This window comes from Eupeodes corollae, chromosome 3 (genome assembly GCF_945859685.1).
Source record: "Eupeodes corollae chromosome 3, idEupCoro1.1, whole genome shotgun sequence".
In the NCBI taxonomy this organism is placed as follows: domain Eukaryota; kingdom Metazoa; phylum Arthropoda; class Insecta; order Diptera; family Syrphidae; genus Eupeodes; species Eupeodes corollae.
The window spans coordinates 33554433-33571893 of NC_079149.1; the positions used below are offsets into that span (position 1 = coordinate 33554433).

Here is a 17461-nt window from a genome sequence, read left to right on the forward strand (position 1 = left end):
CATCTGTTGCTTGCAGATTGGTGGAACGTTTAGTGGATTTTGCCGGAAATTGGTTCTGAAATATTTGTCTGTTATTTCATTCCCGCCAATGTCACCAATACCGAATGGTACTGAATTCCCTTCAGGGATTTGTATTTCTACAACTGAGCCTTATCACTGGTTCCATCGAAGCAAATTTGTGCTCCGAATGGCCACAGAAAAAAATGCTATGGCTTTTATACAAACAAAAACTATTGGTCTAAAATTTGGGATTGGTGAAAAGTGGCGTTTATGGTTTCGAATTAGGTTTTAACGTTCATGGGACGGATGAAGCTCTTAAATACGCCGACGAAGAGTCCTGTGATAAGATCGTATACTTTTGCAAAGATAAAGCTTGTTAACTCTATATAAACATCTATTAGTTTTTAAGGCTTGCGAAGTCGCCAAAAGTTAAACTAAATTGAACTATTCAACCATAAAAAGCAAACACATTATGTTGACAAATAATGTCAACAAAAACAACAACCCGGATCATGTTTCGAATTTTTTAATTCAAAATATACAACTCAATCCCCCTTTAAAGCAAACGTCAGATGACATGTTTCATAACTTGTAAATCATCTCGCCTCTTTAATTCCATACAAAATAAAGCTTCCAAATCAACCGCGCAGGTTTTATTATTTTGTGTTTGTGTATAAATTTAGCAAGAGCAAGCGTCTAAATTAGAGAAATAAAGAGCGTGTACGCATATTTGAAAAATCCAAATAAAGCACTCGCAAAAGTTTTATTGGTGGCTTTAAGCGAAGCGACATGCTCTGCTCATCGTCATCCACATCATCCCACACTTATTGCTTGCTTTTACTTCAAGGTGGTTGATCTTTTATTTTTTGTCAGATGTGACACAAGGACTGTCATCTGAGGTCTCTGGGTGCATTAAGCTTACAATTTATTTTCTTAAGACTTATGAAAAAGTTCATACATACAAATTTATTTATTATTGAAATGAAAAGTATTTTGTTTTGATGAATTTGATTAATATTGAATTGATGAAAATGAATTGTTAAATTGATGACAGAACAGAGGCAGAGGAGGAGAAGAAGAGGAAGAACTGAACTTTTTTTGTTTTGAATTTTGTCTACATACCTAAAAGTATTTTACTAAATAATCCAACGGCAGCTATGGCAATCGTACTCGCAAAATACCATAAATTCGACGGATGCATTAAGCGTGGGAATACCCAATCGATATTGTAGGCCATTGTTTCCGTTTTAGTTTTAGTTTGAGTTTGAGTTTGCTGGACGTTGCACTGTTGTTGTTGTTATTATTGTTGTTTATGGTTGTTATTCAGGATGATGTAGTTTTGTTGTTGTTGTTGTTATTGTTGTTTCGATGATAGAAGAAGAGGATATCCAGAAACAAAATAAAATTAATATTTCAAAAATTAAAAACACTAAAGAAGCATCTTTAGAGAATTCACAGTATAACAATTATTTCATTCACACAAACGTCACACGTTTCTTTTTTGCTTTTTAATTTTAGTTTTGTTTGTCATCGAAATGCTGCTTTGATATCAAAAATAAATATCCTTAATTTGTGCAGTAGTTAAGTTTAATTCATTATAAAAAAATATTCTATATAAACAAAAAGGAAGATACAATTTGAAGCTGGAGTTTCTATGTTTTTTTAAAAGATTTCTGTTTTTTGAGAACGTTTTTTGAAGAACAAGATGGAGTGCACAAAAGTCGTTGCATGAAATTGTACGAATCAAAAAATAAGGACACGGGAGAGGGTGGAATTTTCTTTTTTCTTTTTTCTTCTTTTTCTATTTTTGAAATTGTCCAGCTTGGAAGGATGTTCTCTTTGTAGAATAAGCAGGTCAAAGTTTAGTTATTTTTCGTCTATGGATTTTTGTATTACAATCAATAGTTTGTTTTATTCGGTGTTTCATTTGAAGTCACTTAAATTTGCAAATTTAAATTATAAACAAAAGTGTATAGACTAAAAATTGTAGGTGTGTATTAAATTGAATTGAATCCCACATCTGTGGGCAGATGCACAGCACACAGTCTAGACGATAGTTGGCGGCTCGAGAGAAGAACAAGGAGCGTTGTTAAGCTTTTGGCACCAATAAAGAGACTGTGAACGCCCTTGTGACTTGAATGAGTCCAAATCCAAACGAAAGCGAGAACTGAGGTAGATATAGAAGCAGTGATTGTATTTTATACAGTAAATAATTGCGCCTGTGCCCTGAGAGCAGGTAATGAGAGCTTTTGGTTCTAATGCATCAGAAAACACACAGAGATGAAGGCAGTGGTGGAGACTCGTCATAGTTTATATGGTGATAGATTGGTGTACTTCAAGGCACAACAACGATAAGCGTAACCCCTTGTTGATGATGATGATGATGAAGTTGAAAAGCGCATTGTCAATTGTTAAGCACGTTTTTCGTCCAATATAGGGGTTGTTTTATTTTTGTGGATGTTCTGCGTCTATATATAAAAAGAATAATCATAAGAATTATTTCTGAGAACGAAAATAATGCATTCGAAAATGTAAAAGGGGAAATCACACAACAGTTTGCGAACTGAAATTGAAATTTGTGTTGTTGAGGTTTGCGATGCACCACGTACCGGCCGGCATTTATATATATGTACATATGTACCTTATTTTAGCATAAGCAAAAATTGGAAAAAAAATCTCAGGAACTTAAGAGTAAGGATCAGTTTGAGAACAATTCTTTGGTTTTTGTGTTAAGAGAGAGAATAACAAAAAAAAACACTCTTTTTCTAAATAAAACTAATTTTGGATTTAAGTCTTTGCTTGTAAGCCTAGAGGGTTCTATTTTCCACAACATATCATTATTTAACAACCAACTTTTGTCAACTATAAACATATTTTCATATACATACATATGTAGGTATATATTTTTGAAGAAGCTAGAAGTTCTCAAGCGGTCAAATATGAGCTTTTTTGAAATTGGGTTACAAATTTAGGATTTTGTGTCAAGCCCACAGACTTGAAATATTCAGTTTTGTATTCTTTTTTTGGGGGGCTTTCTTTGTTAATTTGTGTTACGTATAAGCGTTGGATGAAGAACACTAGGTATGTGTAGTGGATAGAGAAAAACTACTGACATCTTATATGAGTGAACGTTGAAATGTTTTAAGATTTTTTGTCTTTCAACAATTTCAAAAAATAGTTCATCCTTCAATTGAAGAAGGAAGTTTATTAATAACTACTTTTAATTGTTGAAGAATAAATGTAGATAGGTAGTTTATAAAGGCATCAAAACATTTAAACTTCTACAGGATGTCGTACAGTCACCACAACAGAAGACAACCATGACAGATAATAATATTGAAGAAAAACTGATATCCACATACAAAATTATTTTTGGGTTAAAGACCCAAAATAAGTGTGACCAAAAATCAAAATATCGTCATGCATGAGTCAAAAACTAAGCGGACACGAAACAAATTCTCTTATATGTTTTTTGAAATGAGGCCAGTAACACATGATTTTCTTCTATTGCGTTGACTTGTGCATAACCCTGTGTAAGGCAGTTAAAGTTCACTTATCCCGGAAAAATGTATAAGGGCGACTTATGAGGAATCCAAATGTCACATCTTACACCAAGGAAGTAGGTTGTCAAAAGAGTTTGGAGGCAGATGTGGAGTCAGACAGGGCTGCATGCTGTCACCAATTCTTTTCTTATTGGTGATCAGTGATGTGGTGTGGGCAGCCTTGACAGAAAACCAAGGAATAACATGATATTTGACAACACACCTGAAACATCTAGACTACGCAAACGATGTATGCTTGTTATCTCATAGGAAAATGGAACAAATGCATCATAATATGACAACAAGAGTAGAGAGAGAAGCAGAAATCATAAGGGACTGAAAATCATTACGGGAAAAACTAAGAAGTCAGCCCCCGCACCTTCCACTCATCCTCTTTGATAAACATTGCTAAACAACCTGTAGAACAAGAAGAGTTTTGAAGTATTATTTCTACTGAAGGCGGAAACGAACTTTCTCAGCTTGGAGACCTGCGACTGTTCCGCTCGAACGTCGAAGCAGTACTGTTGTATCAATGGAGCATACCTTTCCCAGGGAATGGAAGGACGGGGTAGTCGTCAAGCAACCAAAAAAAGGTGATCTTAAGAAATGCAATAACTGGCGTGGAATAACCATTCTGTCCGTATTTCCAAAGTTAATGGCAAACATCATTTTCGAGAGGATAAAATCTAAGATCGAGTCTACGCTCAAGAGGCATCAAGCGGGATTTCGCACTGGTCGATCATTTGTCGACCACATTAACACCTTGTAAATAATTCTTGAACAATCGTCGGAGTAACAATCGCCGCTTTACCGCATATTCTTCGATTTTGAAAAGGCCTTCAGTCGTGATGTTATCTGGAGATCACTTGTTGCTAGAGGCATTCCTGATAAAATTGTTGCTATACTGATTCTGCTCTTGCTTGCTATTGATGATGTTATGACTGCTATGCTACGGTGGGTGAACACGAGAGACTGCGTATCCAATGGCGCCTGAAGGAAACATTAAGCTATTTGGACTATGCTGACGACATATGCTTAATGGCAAACAGAAATGGAGACCTCAGCCAAATGTGCCACTCTCTTCAAAAAAATGGGGAGGTGGCTAGCTTAAGGATTAATGCCAGAAAGACTAAGTTAATGCACACCAGCCGAAACCAACAACAACAGGTTATTGTGAGACAAGTGGCAGTAGAAGAGGTCACCCAGTTCAACTATTTGGAAAGCTCTTTGGCAATCGATGGTGGAACTGACCTGGATGTCACCAATAGAATAAATAAAGCCTGTAGTGCATTCGGAATGCTTTCTGAAGTGTGGAACTCCAGGAAAATAGCGCTCCGTACCAAGTTAAAGTTGTTTGAGTCCAACGTTAAATCCGTGCTGCTATATGCCTGCGAAACGTGAAAGTGCTCTGCTGGCATCTCGAGAAGGTTGCAAATTTTTGTCAACCGCTGTCTACGTTACATCCTGAACATCCGGTGGCGACAAACCATATCCAACGATGTTCTGTGCTCAGAACTGGAACTGGAACATTGAGGAAGCTGGACGACAACATAGCAAAGCAGTGATTTCAATGGTACCCTCAAGGTAGAAGGCGGCCTGGAAGACCAAGAGAAACATGGAGATCATCTGTCATGAAGGAAGCTCGGTCCCAAAACTTGGAGACGTGGTCCCAGCTGAGGTATAGTGCTAGGAATAGAGAGATATAGAAGGAACTGGTTCAAACCTTCACGCACTAGCTTAAAGAGAGTTCTATACAAAGATCTCAGCTTTTTCGCTTACGAGGTTCAATGAACTGAGAAGGCAGGCGACCATCGACTTTTTTTTATTAAAATTAAAGATAGACGAACTCTGGCTCATGCCACTGCATGCTTAAAAATCGTGCTTAAAACCGTCTTGGTAATGTCAAATGACTCCACCGGAACTTTGATTGGAATTGATCGATTTGGAATTGTGAAATATCGTGTTATTCCAACGACGAAAAAGCGTTTCAAGCACAAAATTATTTATTCAAGCAAAATGTAAGCTACAACTCGAAACCATCGACAAGGTCTTGGAAATTAGTGTCAGAGTGCAATATTGCTCGCAGCTGCAGTCTATGGCTTTAAGTGAAAAAGAAACCTTTGAATTCATTGACACAATTATGGGCAAGTGAAAATTTCTGGATAATTAAAAAAGAAATTTGCTTCAAATCTGGGGAAAGACTGAAACACAAATCGCTGGTTGAAGAAATCAGCTCAAGAACCCACCTCATTCACCGGACCTCAAAATCATTAATAGAAAGAAATGAAGGCTTCAGAGCTGCAACCAAAGAAGCAAAAATCAATTGATAGGGAAGGTAACTAAGTTTTTTTCAAAAAAGGGTAAGAATTGGCTTACAAAATATTAATCTTCCAATTTTACCACACTTCAATATTTACGCCTATTTTGATCTCCAAGTGTACACATAATGTTGTGCCATGTATTTGAAGAATTTGTATTCTGTTTTGTAATTGTTTTTATAGTTTTTTTTCTTTTATTTTTATAACAGAAAATAATTATTGAAGCAAAGTTGAAAAAAATTGCATTTTAATCATTCAAAACATCAAAACAGTTTTGCCAAACGGTAACACTAAATCTCTGAAGCATCCGACTCGACTAGGAAGCAATTCAAAAATAAGACAAATTTAATTTTACATTAATTTACACACTAATCAAAGGCCAACACAAATAAAAAAATTTCTTAATGATATGTATTTAATCTACTATAGTTCAAACTTCATCTTCATTCAACCACCAGATTCAAGTTCAAGTTTAAAAAACAAAATTATTCATATCGTATCATTTCATTGTTTACTAAACTAGTTTTTTTTATTATCAGACAAACAAAAAAGGGAAACTTAAATGATAATTATTCTCTCAATTACTTTATACTGGACGTCATCAGATAATAGAAAATATTGAATACAAATCAATTATAAAAATGAATTAAAAAACATTTACACATTTTCGCACATACACACCAGAACAACCAAACAAAATACACATAAATAATTATTGTTTAATGATATTTAATAATTTTCATTGATTGACTTACTCGATCAAATGTTTTGCCGAAATCAGAACAGAAAATATCTCGTTTTAGATCTTCAACCATATTTTCTTTTTTGTTTTATCAAAATATGATTTTAATTTAAGTTAAAAAAATCTAAAGTTAATTATAGTATTGGTATATGTATAGGTATAGCTTTGGTTATAATTTTAATTTTATCAAGTTATAGGTGCCATAAAGTTCTAGAAAGTGAAAGTTGTCTATATTTTCGAATAAAATCAAAACAAAACAAAAAACTTTTAAAATTATTTAACGTAAAAAGTGTAGATTAATCGTTTTGAAAATTATTGACATTGCAATACAAAAAATCAAAACAAAGCATTTAAAAAGTTTACTATGCGAATGACGCATTCGAAATGACGCGACCGACGACGTGTGCTCAAAACAAGTATTTACACAAATTTATCGTTAATTCTCTGTTCAGTTAAAAAACTGCAAAGAAAGATTATTACACAATGTTCATCTCCCAACAAAATAAAATATCGTTGTTAAAAACTAAATATTCGAATGTAACTTTAAAAAAATACTGCACTTTTAATCAGCAACAATAACAACAAAACCGGTAACAACAAACTACCCGAACAAGTTTTAACTTAAGTCCCATAGCGTGTTGAAACTGAAATCACCATTATCTCCTAGGAGGAAGGTATTAGGACCGACTTTAATTACGACGACGAACGACAAGGTCTGTGATAAGGTTGACTACGTATTTATTATTTACTTATTATTTTTTAAATCATTTAATATTTCTAATTAGTACGTGAACAGAAATTCTAATACCAGTACGCCTGAGGATATGCAATTGCAAAAATTATTGCCAATTTGTTTGCAAGTCTAATTTCACTCACTTAAATAATTCGAAGTCGAATCAAATTCACAAAGAGAGCGAGAGAGATTCGCGAATATTCACTCAACGTTGTCAACCAACTGTCAAAATAAATGAAAATATAGAAAACCCAAAGGAAACATAAAAGAATATAATATTAACAAAAGAAAAACAGATAAGCGTTGGTGTAAATAAAAATACACAATATCTTCTCATATAGGTCTAAGTACCTGCACTCTCTAATCAAACAATATTCAACTCTCTATCAAAATTTAAACAGGTACAATATTTACTTGAGATCACCAACAACACGTTGAACTTAAAAAAAAAACCTAACTGAAGCACCGAATCTGAATGCAAATGGAGCACAATAAATGTCGGTAGGTTGGAGTACAGTTTATAAAAATAAATAACACCTTTGTTACGTTCGAAAGATACATTCTATATTAAAAATAACTGCTGAACAACGTTCATTGACACAAAATCACATGAAGAGGAGCACCACAGAGCACTTATTCGAATCTTGGTGCACACAGAACAACACACTGCTGGCTGAAGCTAAAGCTGAAGCTGATGATTATGATGATGATGATGACCTTGTTGCTAAAGTTGAATTGAACTGAAACTGAACATTGAAGCTCTATACTCTATTCAAAGATGTTAAACAAGTTTTTAAGGATTCACAAAGCATCGAAAATCGAATAATGCAATTTTTGTTTAACCGGTTAATCAAGCATCTGGATAGTTTTCCGGAAGTATTTTTAGCCAAAAATTGTCAATTCAAAGTTAAATTTTTGTATTTACAGATTAAGGCCAGAACAAATAGAAAAATACTAAGATGATACGAGTAAATCTTTTGTTTCTCAAATCAAATCATCATAATCACTGGGGTAGGTATTTCACGTTTAAAAATAAATTTTCTTTTCTTATTTTTTTGTTGTATTTTTTTCGCATACTCTCAAAAATATATCAAACGACAGACCGAGGCCAAGACAGAGCGACGCACATGGATCGACATAAACCTTAAACACGCTGGCGCTGCCGTGCCCGTCAGTGGCTACCACATTAAACAGACTAAACTAAACTAAAACCAGAGAGAAGTGACGAACAATGGAGACAGCACCAATAACGAAAACCAACCAACCAAACCAAACCAACAAACGACGAAAACGAATCTCATGTGTTTAGCTTTACTTTACTTCCCGATCCGATTCACTGTGATGTAGATGTGAGTTGTGACTTGTGAGACGTTAGTATGGTGAGTGAGTAATGTTAATCTATCCGAGTCGAAATTCTCGCAATCGCAACTTGTCTCGAGGTAGAGGCCACATTTTAAAAAGGGCATTGTGCAAGAACCAAGAAGTCTAAAATGCAAAAAAATGTGTTTAAATTGCTCAGAGTGCAAAACTTGCTGATGACACTTAAATCTTGAGTTTTATTTAAATGCCAAGGAAATATATTTAAGGCATGCATTTGAGGGCGTAAGAAAAAGCTCATATTTTCTTTTAAAAACAATTAAATTGTTTTAACATTGAAAAAGTAGTTTTCATGTCGAGTGACGAAACTGCAAAACGTAATTAAAAAAAAGACAATTAAAATTATTTTTCTTAACATTGTTTTTTTTGTTTTCTTATAAAATAAGGTAGGAATATGAATTTTTGTGGCAAATTAAATACTTTGACACATTGTTTCGATATAAGAAATGGACTGTACAATTAAATTTAAAATGGTTGTTTAATTAGGAAACCCCAAAGACACGAATTTAACTATTACTATATTCAAATAACAAATAACTTTAATTTCAATTGTTATTTTATAGGAGACAACTCATTGCTTTAGCCTCTTTTAAACATATTTAAGCTTTACTCTTTCTCATTTGAAACTTCAGTTTGAAGAGAGTAAGACTTCAAGGTCGAATTTTATCAAAAAGTTTTGACGAAATGTTTGAAGTGCTTAATTGGATGGGAATACAGTCAAACTTCTTTATAACGAACTTCCTTATAACGTTATTCTCTCTATAGTTAATTTCGTTTTGTTCCCCTTCCCCTCAAGAAATATTCCATACGAATAAGGTTCTTCATAACGAATTTCTCTATAGCCAAATTTTCTTTATAAGGAACTAATTTTGTGGCCTGAAGGCAAACTTGTTTCTTTATAACCAAATGTCAATTTTCAAATTTGAAATTTATTTTAAAGGAAACTCCCCGTTTCGGAAAAATTTTTCTTAAAGTGAATGTGTGTTTTCATGGATGTGCAGTAGAAATGTTACGCATATGAAAAGGTCAATTGTTTGATTTGGCATTTTAAGTTCGAGAATTGTTGCCAAAATGTCGAACTGCAAAGCTGTGTCGCTATGAGAGAAGTTATCGATGATTGAAAAAGTTAAAAGGCGAGAAAAGAAAAAAGTTGTTGCAGAAAATTTTGGTGTATCTTTTAGTACATTGTCGACAATTTTAAAGAATGAATGCAACATTTTAAAGTTTACCGAAAAAATTTCAAACAGAAGCCAAATAAACTAAAAAAAAAAAAACAAAGTACGATGTTGTGGATAAAATGGGTGCAAATCTATATAACGAACTTTGTATTGTTCTTGAAGAAGTGGTTTCGAAAAGATTATACAATTATTTAGAAGTATAAGCTTCTAGAAAAGAACCAGTTTGGATTCCGAAAAAACAAGAGTATCAACAGACTGCTTGGAGACTTTACAAATAAGTTATAGACAAGTCTGGATAAAAACCAGAACTTAATAGTGGTATTTATTGACTTTAAAAAAGCTTTCGATACCCTAAGTCATAAATGTCTTAAGGCAGTTGGAAATAGTTGGAGTACGAGGTTCCTTGATGAATTGGTTTGAAAACTATCTTGAAGAAAGAAAGTTCAATGTTAAAATCATGGGAGAATATAGAACAAAAGAAGAAATTGCGTATGGAGTTCCACAAGGATCAAAGTTAGGGCCACTGCTATTTATAACATACGTAAATGACTTGCTCTCAGTTTTAACACATGGTACGGGATATGCATACGCCGATGATACTGCGATTGTAGTGAGCCGTCGAAACGTAGAAATAGCAGAGCAAATAATGCAAAAGGAATTTGATGCTGTCACTACATGGTGCCATGATCATGGTTTGATAATTAATGCACAAAAAACTAAAGTCATGCATATTCATCCACCACACATTTTAAAACATAAAATAAAAATAAAAGTACATGAAGTTCAATGTTTGCATAGAACAATGAATCACCTTGATCTACAAAAGGAAGACAGCTGACTGGCTTTGATAGAAATTGTAATACCTTGGAATTATAATCGACTACAATCTTAAATGGAGTTACCACATCAGAGCGCTAACTAAGAAACTACAGCAAAGTGCATACGCTCTTTTCTATCTTTGTTATCATACTTTGGATTAGTTGAATCTCACCTTAGATATGGTATACTTGCGTGGGGAAGGGCGCCTAAACTTACCTGCCTCGAAAATGTACACCTTAAATTACAAAAAATTATATATCGGGCTACATTAGGACAACAATATAACAGGCGGCCAATCGATAATGATGTCAAATTGCTAAGTATACTGCAGATGTACAAACTAGAAGTGATATCTAATTTTCATGACGATAACACATACAAACCTGCTACCCAACAAATTTTCAACACCAGAAGAAGAAACCAAAAGCAATATGAAATACCGAGATACTGGAATGAATATCGACGAAAACGATACGAAGTAGCAATCCCAACAGTATTTAACGAGCTTCCCCTACCATTCCGTACTTTGTAAAAAAAGCTATTGCTGAAAAAAGTTAATTTTTTTTATTTCAGTAAAACTTAAAAAAAAAATTATAAGACTTAATTTTAGTAAGAACTCAAAACAAAACCTATAAACTTTTGTTCACAGTCTTCTGCAGACAAGCCCATAAGGCTACCAAAATAATTAATGTAAAAGCTTTGAAATACAAATAAAATTGAATTGAATTGAATTGTATAAAACTTCTTTATAACGAAGCAATTTTTTTTTCTCCCTTGAAGGTTCGTTATAAATAAGTTTGACTGTATATACAAAAAATGTATTTCTTTTATAGCGCTATAATTCTTGATCTTTAATGATCACTTTTTATAGGAGATTCAAATGTCATCTTATTTATTTAATTATTTAAAATGACAATTAAACCACATCGATACTGTTTCACACGTTCAAAATAAACTAATTGGTGAGTTTGAATGCTGATTAACATACCTTGGAGACCAACATTGGCCGTACTTCTAAGTACAGTGATTCTTTCCTTTGACGTACTAAGCGAATGTGGAAAGCTTTACCACACTCTGTAATTCCCTGTCATTGCAATATTCAGGAATTCAAAAGCAGTGTGCACCAACACCACTTTTCAAAACTCCTATTTCCTTCATAACATCTGCTTTTTGTCTTTGCCCAAAAAAGGGTGTTAAAAACCTCTTGAGTGCGAGCTCATTCTAAGCAAAAAAGTGTTATGAGAAATTTTGAAATTTCGTTAAAAAATGTCATTCAACTTGACAAACAAGAAATGTTAAATAGGATATCAAAAATAAAAACATAAAATAATGTAAACAAATTATAAAACTCAATAAACGTTTATTTCTCGCATTGTATTATTGAAAAGAGTAAGAAAAACAAATATTTTATTTTATATTCAAAATCACCTTAGAAATTTCAACTTGATCAAAAAATTATATTCCAAATATTAACTTAGTTAAATCGGTATATAAACTTGCAACAGATGTTGGGATACTTTCAACAATAAGTATTTTATATTTGACTAAAAATTGTTCTCCTATAAAACGTATTAAATATTTTAAAAAATTGGTTTCTTGTAATATCTTTGATAAACAATTATGGGAATTTTAAAAATTACTACAAATTACTGTAATCAAGGAATGCTTATGTCTTTTTAGATAAACTTAAATCAAGAGAGGTGGAGAAGTCTTCATGATTTGTAAATTTTTTTATCAATTTTGAAAAATCAATCGAAACAATGACGATCACGTGTGATTCAGTATAAAAGAACTCCTAGTGACATTGATATTGATTTCATACTAAATCCACTGCAAATGAACTTATTTTTAAACAGGTAACTATTTATTAATTTTAAGAATATTACGATAAGCTTAAGTTTTTTACTATGTCGTCTGCTTAAGTAGTATCACAAATATTAAAAAAAAAACTATATTTTTAGGTTTCAAATATATGATAAAATTTGCAAATGTTCAGTTAATTAAAAATATTTACTTTCATTACCGTATTTTTTTCTTAAAATGTTTAACTGTTTCCATAAAAAATAATTATTGTAGAAATTGTAAAATAAAATAAATGGAAACCTGAATTTCGCTAACTTTTTGCACTCTTTATTTTACTAATCGAAGCTTTTTAGTTAAACGAAAATAATAATAATAATAATCATTTGTTTTGGGAAGTTACAAAAAATAATGTACGTAACTGAACACATTAACAGGCCTAAAATAATAATTAATATCACAATTTGTACGCATCAAACCACAAACATAATTTTGTTAAATGTTATAATTGGAATTGAGGTAGCTAAAACTTAAAGTACCCGGGATATTGGGTTCAATTCCTGCCTGTCTATCTACAGAGTAATTCTTGTCATGAAAAGTGAATTTTCAAATTAGCCGTTCAGATTCGGTCCCCTCCATCCCTTACACAGTACTCGCACACAAGAATGGTTTTTAGAGTTGTAAGTCACTAGGTCATGGTTGCTCCACCTAATTTATTTATTTAAACTAATTTATTTAAACCTAGCGACATAAAGAGGTACAAATATTTAATTTATAAGCATGCATGCTTATCTTAAAGCCTCCTAGTACTCTACGTTGGCTGTGGTATTTGTAGGTGGCAAAAAAACGTATTGATTTTCAAGAGATCCTACTCGAAAAAGTGCCACATACAATTGCCCGTGAGAAAATCACTCTTTCCTTAAGTCGATACCAACTATGGAAAAAGTTTGCCCCTGGGATTTATTAATTGTTAGGGCAAAGGATATTTTTAGAGGGAACTGTAACTTTTCAAAAGATACGGGCAAATAAGTTGGGATCATCGGGATCCGCGGAACAAGTGCAAGCTGACCGGCCGCGGGACCCGTAATGATAGTTGCTACAATCACATTATCTCTTAATTCTTCGATCTTGTACCATTACACATATTGGGAGGGCTTAGATTTCTTAAAAGCATAAGAAGCGTACCTATTTTTAATTTTAGTTCATGAGGTGGCAAGCCAGTAGGATTGAGGGAATTTAAAAATTCCTGTGGGTAGTGCACTGTATCTTCTATGTTGCACACGGTGTCAACAGATTTGTAACATTTAAAATCACCTGGGGTGGAATCGGCTAAGGTGATTGTTGATAAATGACAATCAAAATGATCGAATTTGATCTACATAAGGTTATAGTCAAATTTATACCTAAAAAGCTATCACAAAAAAATGTGATAGTCGTTTTCAAACAAATATATTTATTCCGAATAGAGCTACCAGACGCTTACACAAACGACTGAAAAATTTTCTTAGTTCACTTTGTTTCTTTAAAAAAAAACACATTCCTATGACCGACAAAGCTTACGACATTCGAAAAAAAGAATTTTATTCAAAATCAGCCAATTTGAAACTTTTATTTAGATATTTTATAAGAATCAATTTAAAATTTCACCAAGGCAACAACGAATTTTAACAATTTGAATCTGAAATTGTTCAATCGAATTGAATTGAGTTGAATCATATTACACAGACGGAATGAAAGTGATAGTCAATTTGACTATCAAAAAATTGATAGTCAACATTCACCTTAGCCGATTCCACCCCTGATACTTTTTCAATAATAATTTTGTTTATCTCATTTACTGAGTCGTTTCAGGTGACAATATCGCTCTCGAACAGAGCCAATGGAAATTTTTTACTGTAAGATTGTTGATGTCGGGATAGATGGTGTCTAAGAATTTCTAGAATGTGAACAGTTTGAGCCAATTCAATATTCAACAGTACTTTGGAGCTGTTTCCAATTAGAGCAGTAAATTTGCCGTCTCTAATTTAAGTATGTATATTTTCTGAGAAAATAACACCGCGGTTATTGCATAAATGTGCTGTCATATTCGTGCGCAAATTGAGAGTTTAAATTGATAGCGACAAAGGTGAAGATTTGTGGCAAGCTTTAATAACGTCGGCACGTGTACCTTTAGTAAGAACTGATAGAGTTTGGCAAAAGTCTCCAGCGAAAACAAAAGTTACGCCACCTATTATATTGCATGAGTTTCTTATATCTTTTAATGTGCGGTCTACTGCTTCTACATCAGCAGTGGACCATTTTTACGGATTAGACAAACAGAGTGTTGATCTTAAGAAACAGCCAACTGGAATTTATACTTAGAGTGAGTCGTTTTCCCATTATTTAATAGGGTTGCAGAAATTCCTGACGATGCCACTGCCAGTGCTTTTCTGTCGGATAATCGTTCTTCGACAATACTAAATTGGCAAGAAAGGTATTACCCGTGCCACCGGGCGTGTCCAAAAAAAATAGCATCGTATTCTATAATATTGTCGAACATTTTTTTGTCCTATCATTAATACTCTTTGCAGCGTATGCGATAAAAGACATTTTATGGTTAATTTTTTGTATACCATGGGTTGGTTTTAATATGAATTTCTAAAGACTTCTTAGTAATTTATTTCTAAATATAACTTCAGTGATAATGTAGCTTTCTAATGAAATAATTATTAAAATCGGTCCAGTACTTTTTGAGTTTATTCATTACATACAAAAATACAAATCTTTCCTTTTTATAATATTAGTGAAGAAAACTAAACAACCTAAATTTCATTTATTTGGTTGTTCAAAATCAGAAACAGCTAAACGGAATTTCAATGTATTTAGTTGACCATTAATAAAATTAGGTGGTTGTGGATTGTTATTATTTTTAAATTCTAATATTTGGTATTTAAAAATTGTTTAGTCATTATTTTAAAAGTTAATTTTAAATTAAATGGACCGAAAGCAAAAGAGACAAGTTGTTGTTTTTTTTATAATTGTTCTCATTTAGTTATGTATGAGGGTAATGCTTTTGCATACGCATCACTTATATAACAGTCTTCAGACCTTAGTATGGAACTAAGCCACTTTTTTTAAACAGGCAATAGATATAAGACTAATAATTAGAACCATTTCTTATGATCATATGATATAAAATCAGAAAAACGATTAAAATAATAGCCATCTTTTTCAGTTCAATATCAAATTCCTATTTTTATCCATGAAATATTTTATGTAAATAAAGTAAAATAAATAGTAACTCAGTAAACATTACTCCAGTTAATATGCACAAACTCAAATTAAATTAGTTCTTGAAATAAGGTGTCGATTATAATACTTAATTATTTGGTATCTACAACTACGGAAGTTCATTGAAACATTCAGCAATTCAGTCATTGACATACCCAATTTGTTATCTACATTAAAAACTAGTAACCATTGAATATAAAGGTCACACGTATTGCTAACGTTTTGATTAATAGATGAAACTCTTCGTACATAAGGTAAATACATACATAAATAAATGTTTTTTATTTATTTATTTTTTAAGTAAAATGAGTTTCATTTGAAGAAATGGTCTGTTTACTTTTATTTTGTCATTTGGCTTACTTAAAAGATTGTTTTGTTGACTGATGATTTATATATTTAAATTTGTATGAATACATTTTTGGATATTGTTTATTTTCAAGTCCAATAGGTGACGAGCTCTTTATTGTTATATAGAAAAGGCTTTTGTTTAATGGTCATTTATGCATACCATCGAAAAAATCATGACAAATCTGACCGAGAGGATGATTTTCATTTGAAAATATAAAAAAAGTTGTATGTCTTACATATGTCATATTAATATATTTGTTTGTTTTTTCGAATTAAGCATTTTAACATTTCTCGACGTTTTAAGGTCCCTAGGATCTAAATCAAAGATGTTTAGAAAAAGTTATGAGTGTGTTACGTATTCGTTCGTGATAACATTTTTTGTGGTCCATATCTAAAGAACCAGTAGATTTATCGATTTCAAATAAAGTTTGCTTTACAGATACAGACAGAAAATTGAGTGAGCTGTTTTTTTTACTGTAGCAATTAAAATGAAATAAAAATTTTGGTTGACCCCAAATACATTATGTCTTAAACCAATAGCGTGAGCGAATTCATTCAAATTTGGTACTATACCAAATAAGTACCTACAGTCGTGCTCATACAATTAAGCCATCAATATATAGCAAAAGATTTCGTTGAAAATGAAGAAACTTAACACATGATAAAATAATTTATTTATGCAAAATATACATTTACAGTCTTATTTAATAGAATTCGCTAAACAGATGAATAGTTATACAGTGAATAAGGATTTATGTAGGCTCTATGTAACGTTGCAAAAATTCCTATTTATAAAAAAATCTGCTATAAATTTTATTTATACAATGCTTATATCAAAAAAAGTGCCAAAAGTACTATAAAATCTGCTAGTTGTCATAGCAACTAAAATATAACAAAATAATTCCAATTATTTGTATGATATTCTCTTTCGAAAATCTATATTTTTTTTAGATTCTTCGTTTCTTCGGCTCACGAGCTAAACTCGAGAGGCATTATTGTTTTTATTTTAATTTCAAAAAGAGAGGAGAGAAATCAAAATGACATTTACGAAATAATAATAACAATAATTTCCTTATGTAGGCTCTATTCAACCTCAAAACGCGTTTAGCTTATTATGGGACTATGCAACCTTGTATAAGTTTTATAAATAGCATTTTTGCGTTTAGAGGCAGTATAGAGATAACATAACTTTATGTAGGCTCTATACAGCGTTTTTAAATAAGACTGTTAGTAACTAGAAGTTCAGATGATATTTTATTTTTAAAAAATATCTTTGAAAAACTTATTACAGTAATGATATGTTGTTTTAATCGATTTTGGAAGTGGACATATAA

General features: G+C 32.2%; 1 protein-coding gene and 1 long non-coding RNA gene across 5 annotated transcripts in view; one reads left to right on the forward strand and one right to left on the reverse strand.

Moving 5' to 3' along the window:
- LOC129949179 (tafazzin) overlaps positions 1-17461 on the reverse strand; it is a 37916-nt gene that overhangs the window by 11240 nt on the left and 9215 nt on the right. The window contains exons 1-3 of one of the 3 annotated variants that reach the window (XM_056060463.1): positions 8413-8547; positions 6616-6830; positions 1123-1285 (exon numbers count right to left, since the gene is read on the reverse strand). In XM_056060463.1, the coding sequence (XP_055916438.1) occupies positions 1123-1285; positions 6616-6675 (223 nt within the window). In that variant the 5' untranslated portion in view covers positions 6676-6830; positions 8413-8547. Of the gene's footprint in view, positions 1-1122; positions 1286-6615; positions 6831-8412; positions 8548-17461 lie in introns of those variants that run through there. The other 2 variants (XM_056060464.1, XM_056060462.1) reach the window with 2 other exon arrangements.
- Positions 7392-9099, forward strand: LOC129949180 (uncharacterized). Of its 2 annotated transcripts, XR_008782012.1 has the most exons (4): positions 7392-7676; positions 7737-8211; positions 8263-8346; positions 8437-9093. It is a non-coding gene; the product is annotated as an uncharacterized LOC129949180 (long non-coding RNA). The 2 variants fall into 2 exon arrangements; XR_008782011.1 differs by lacking the exon at positions 7392-7676 and having other exon boundaries at positions 7687-8211; positions 8437-9099.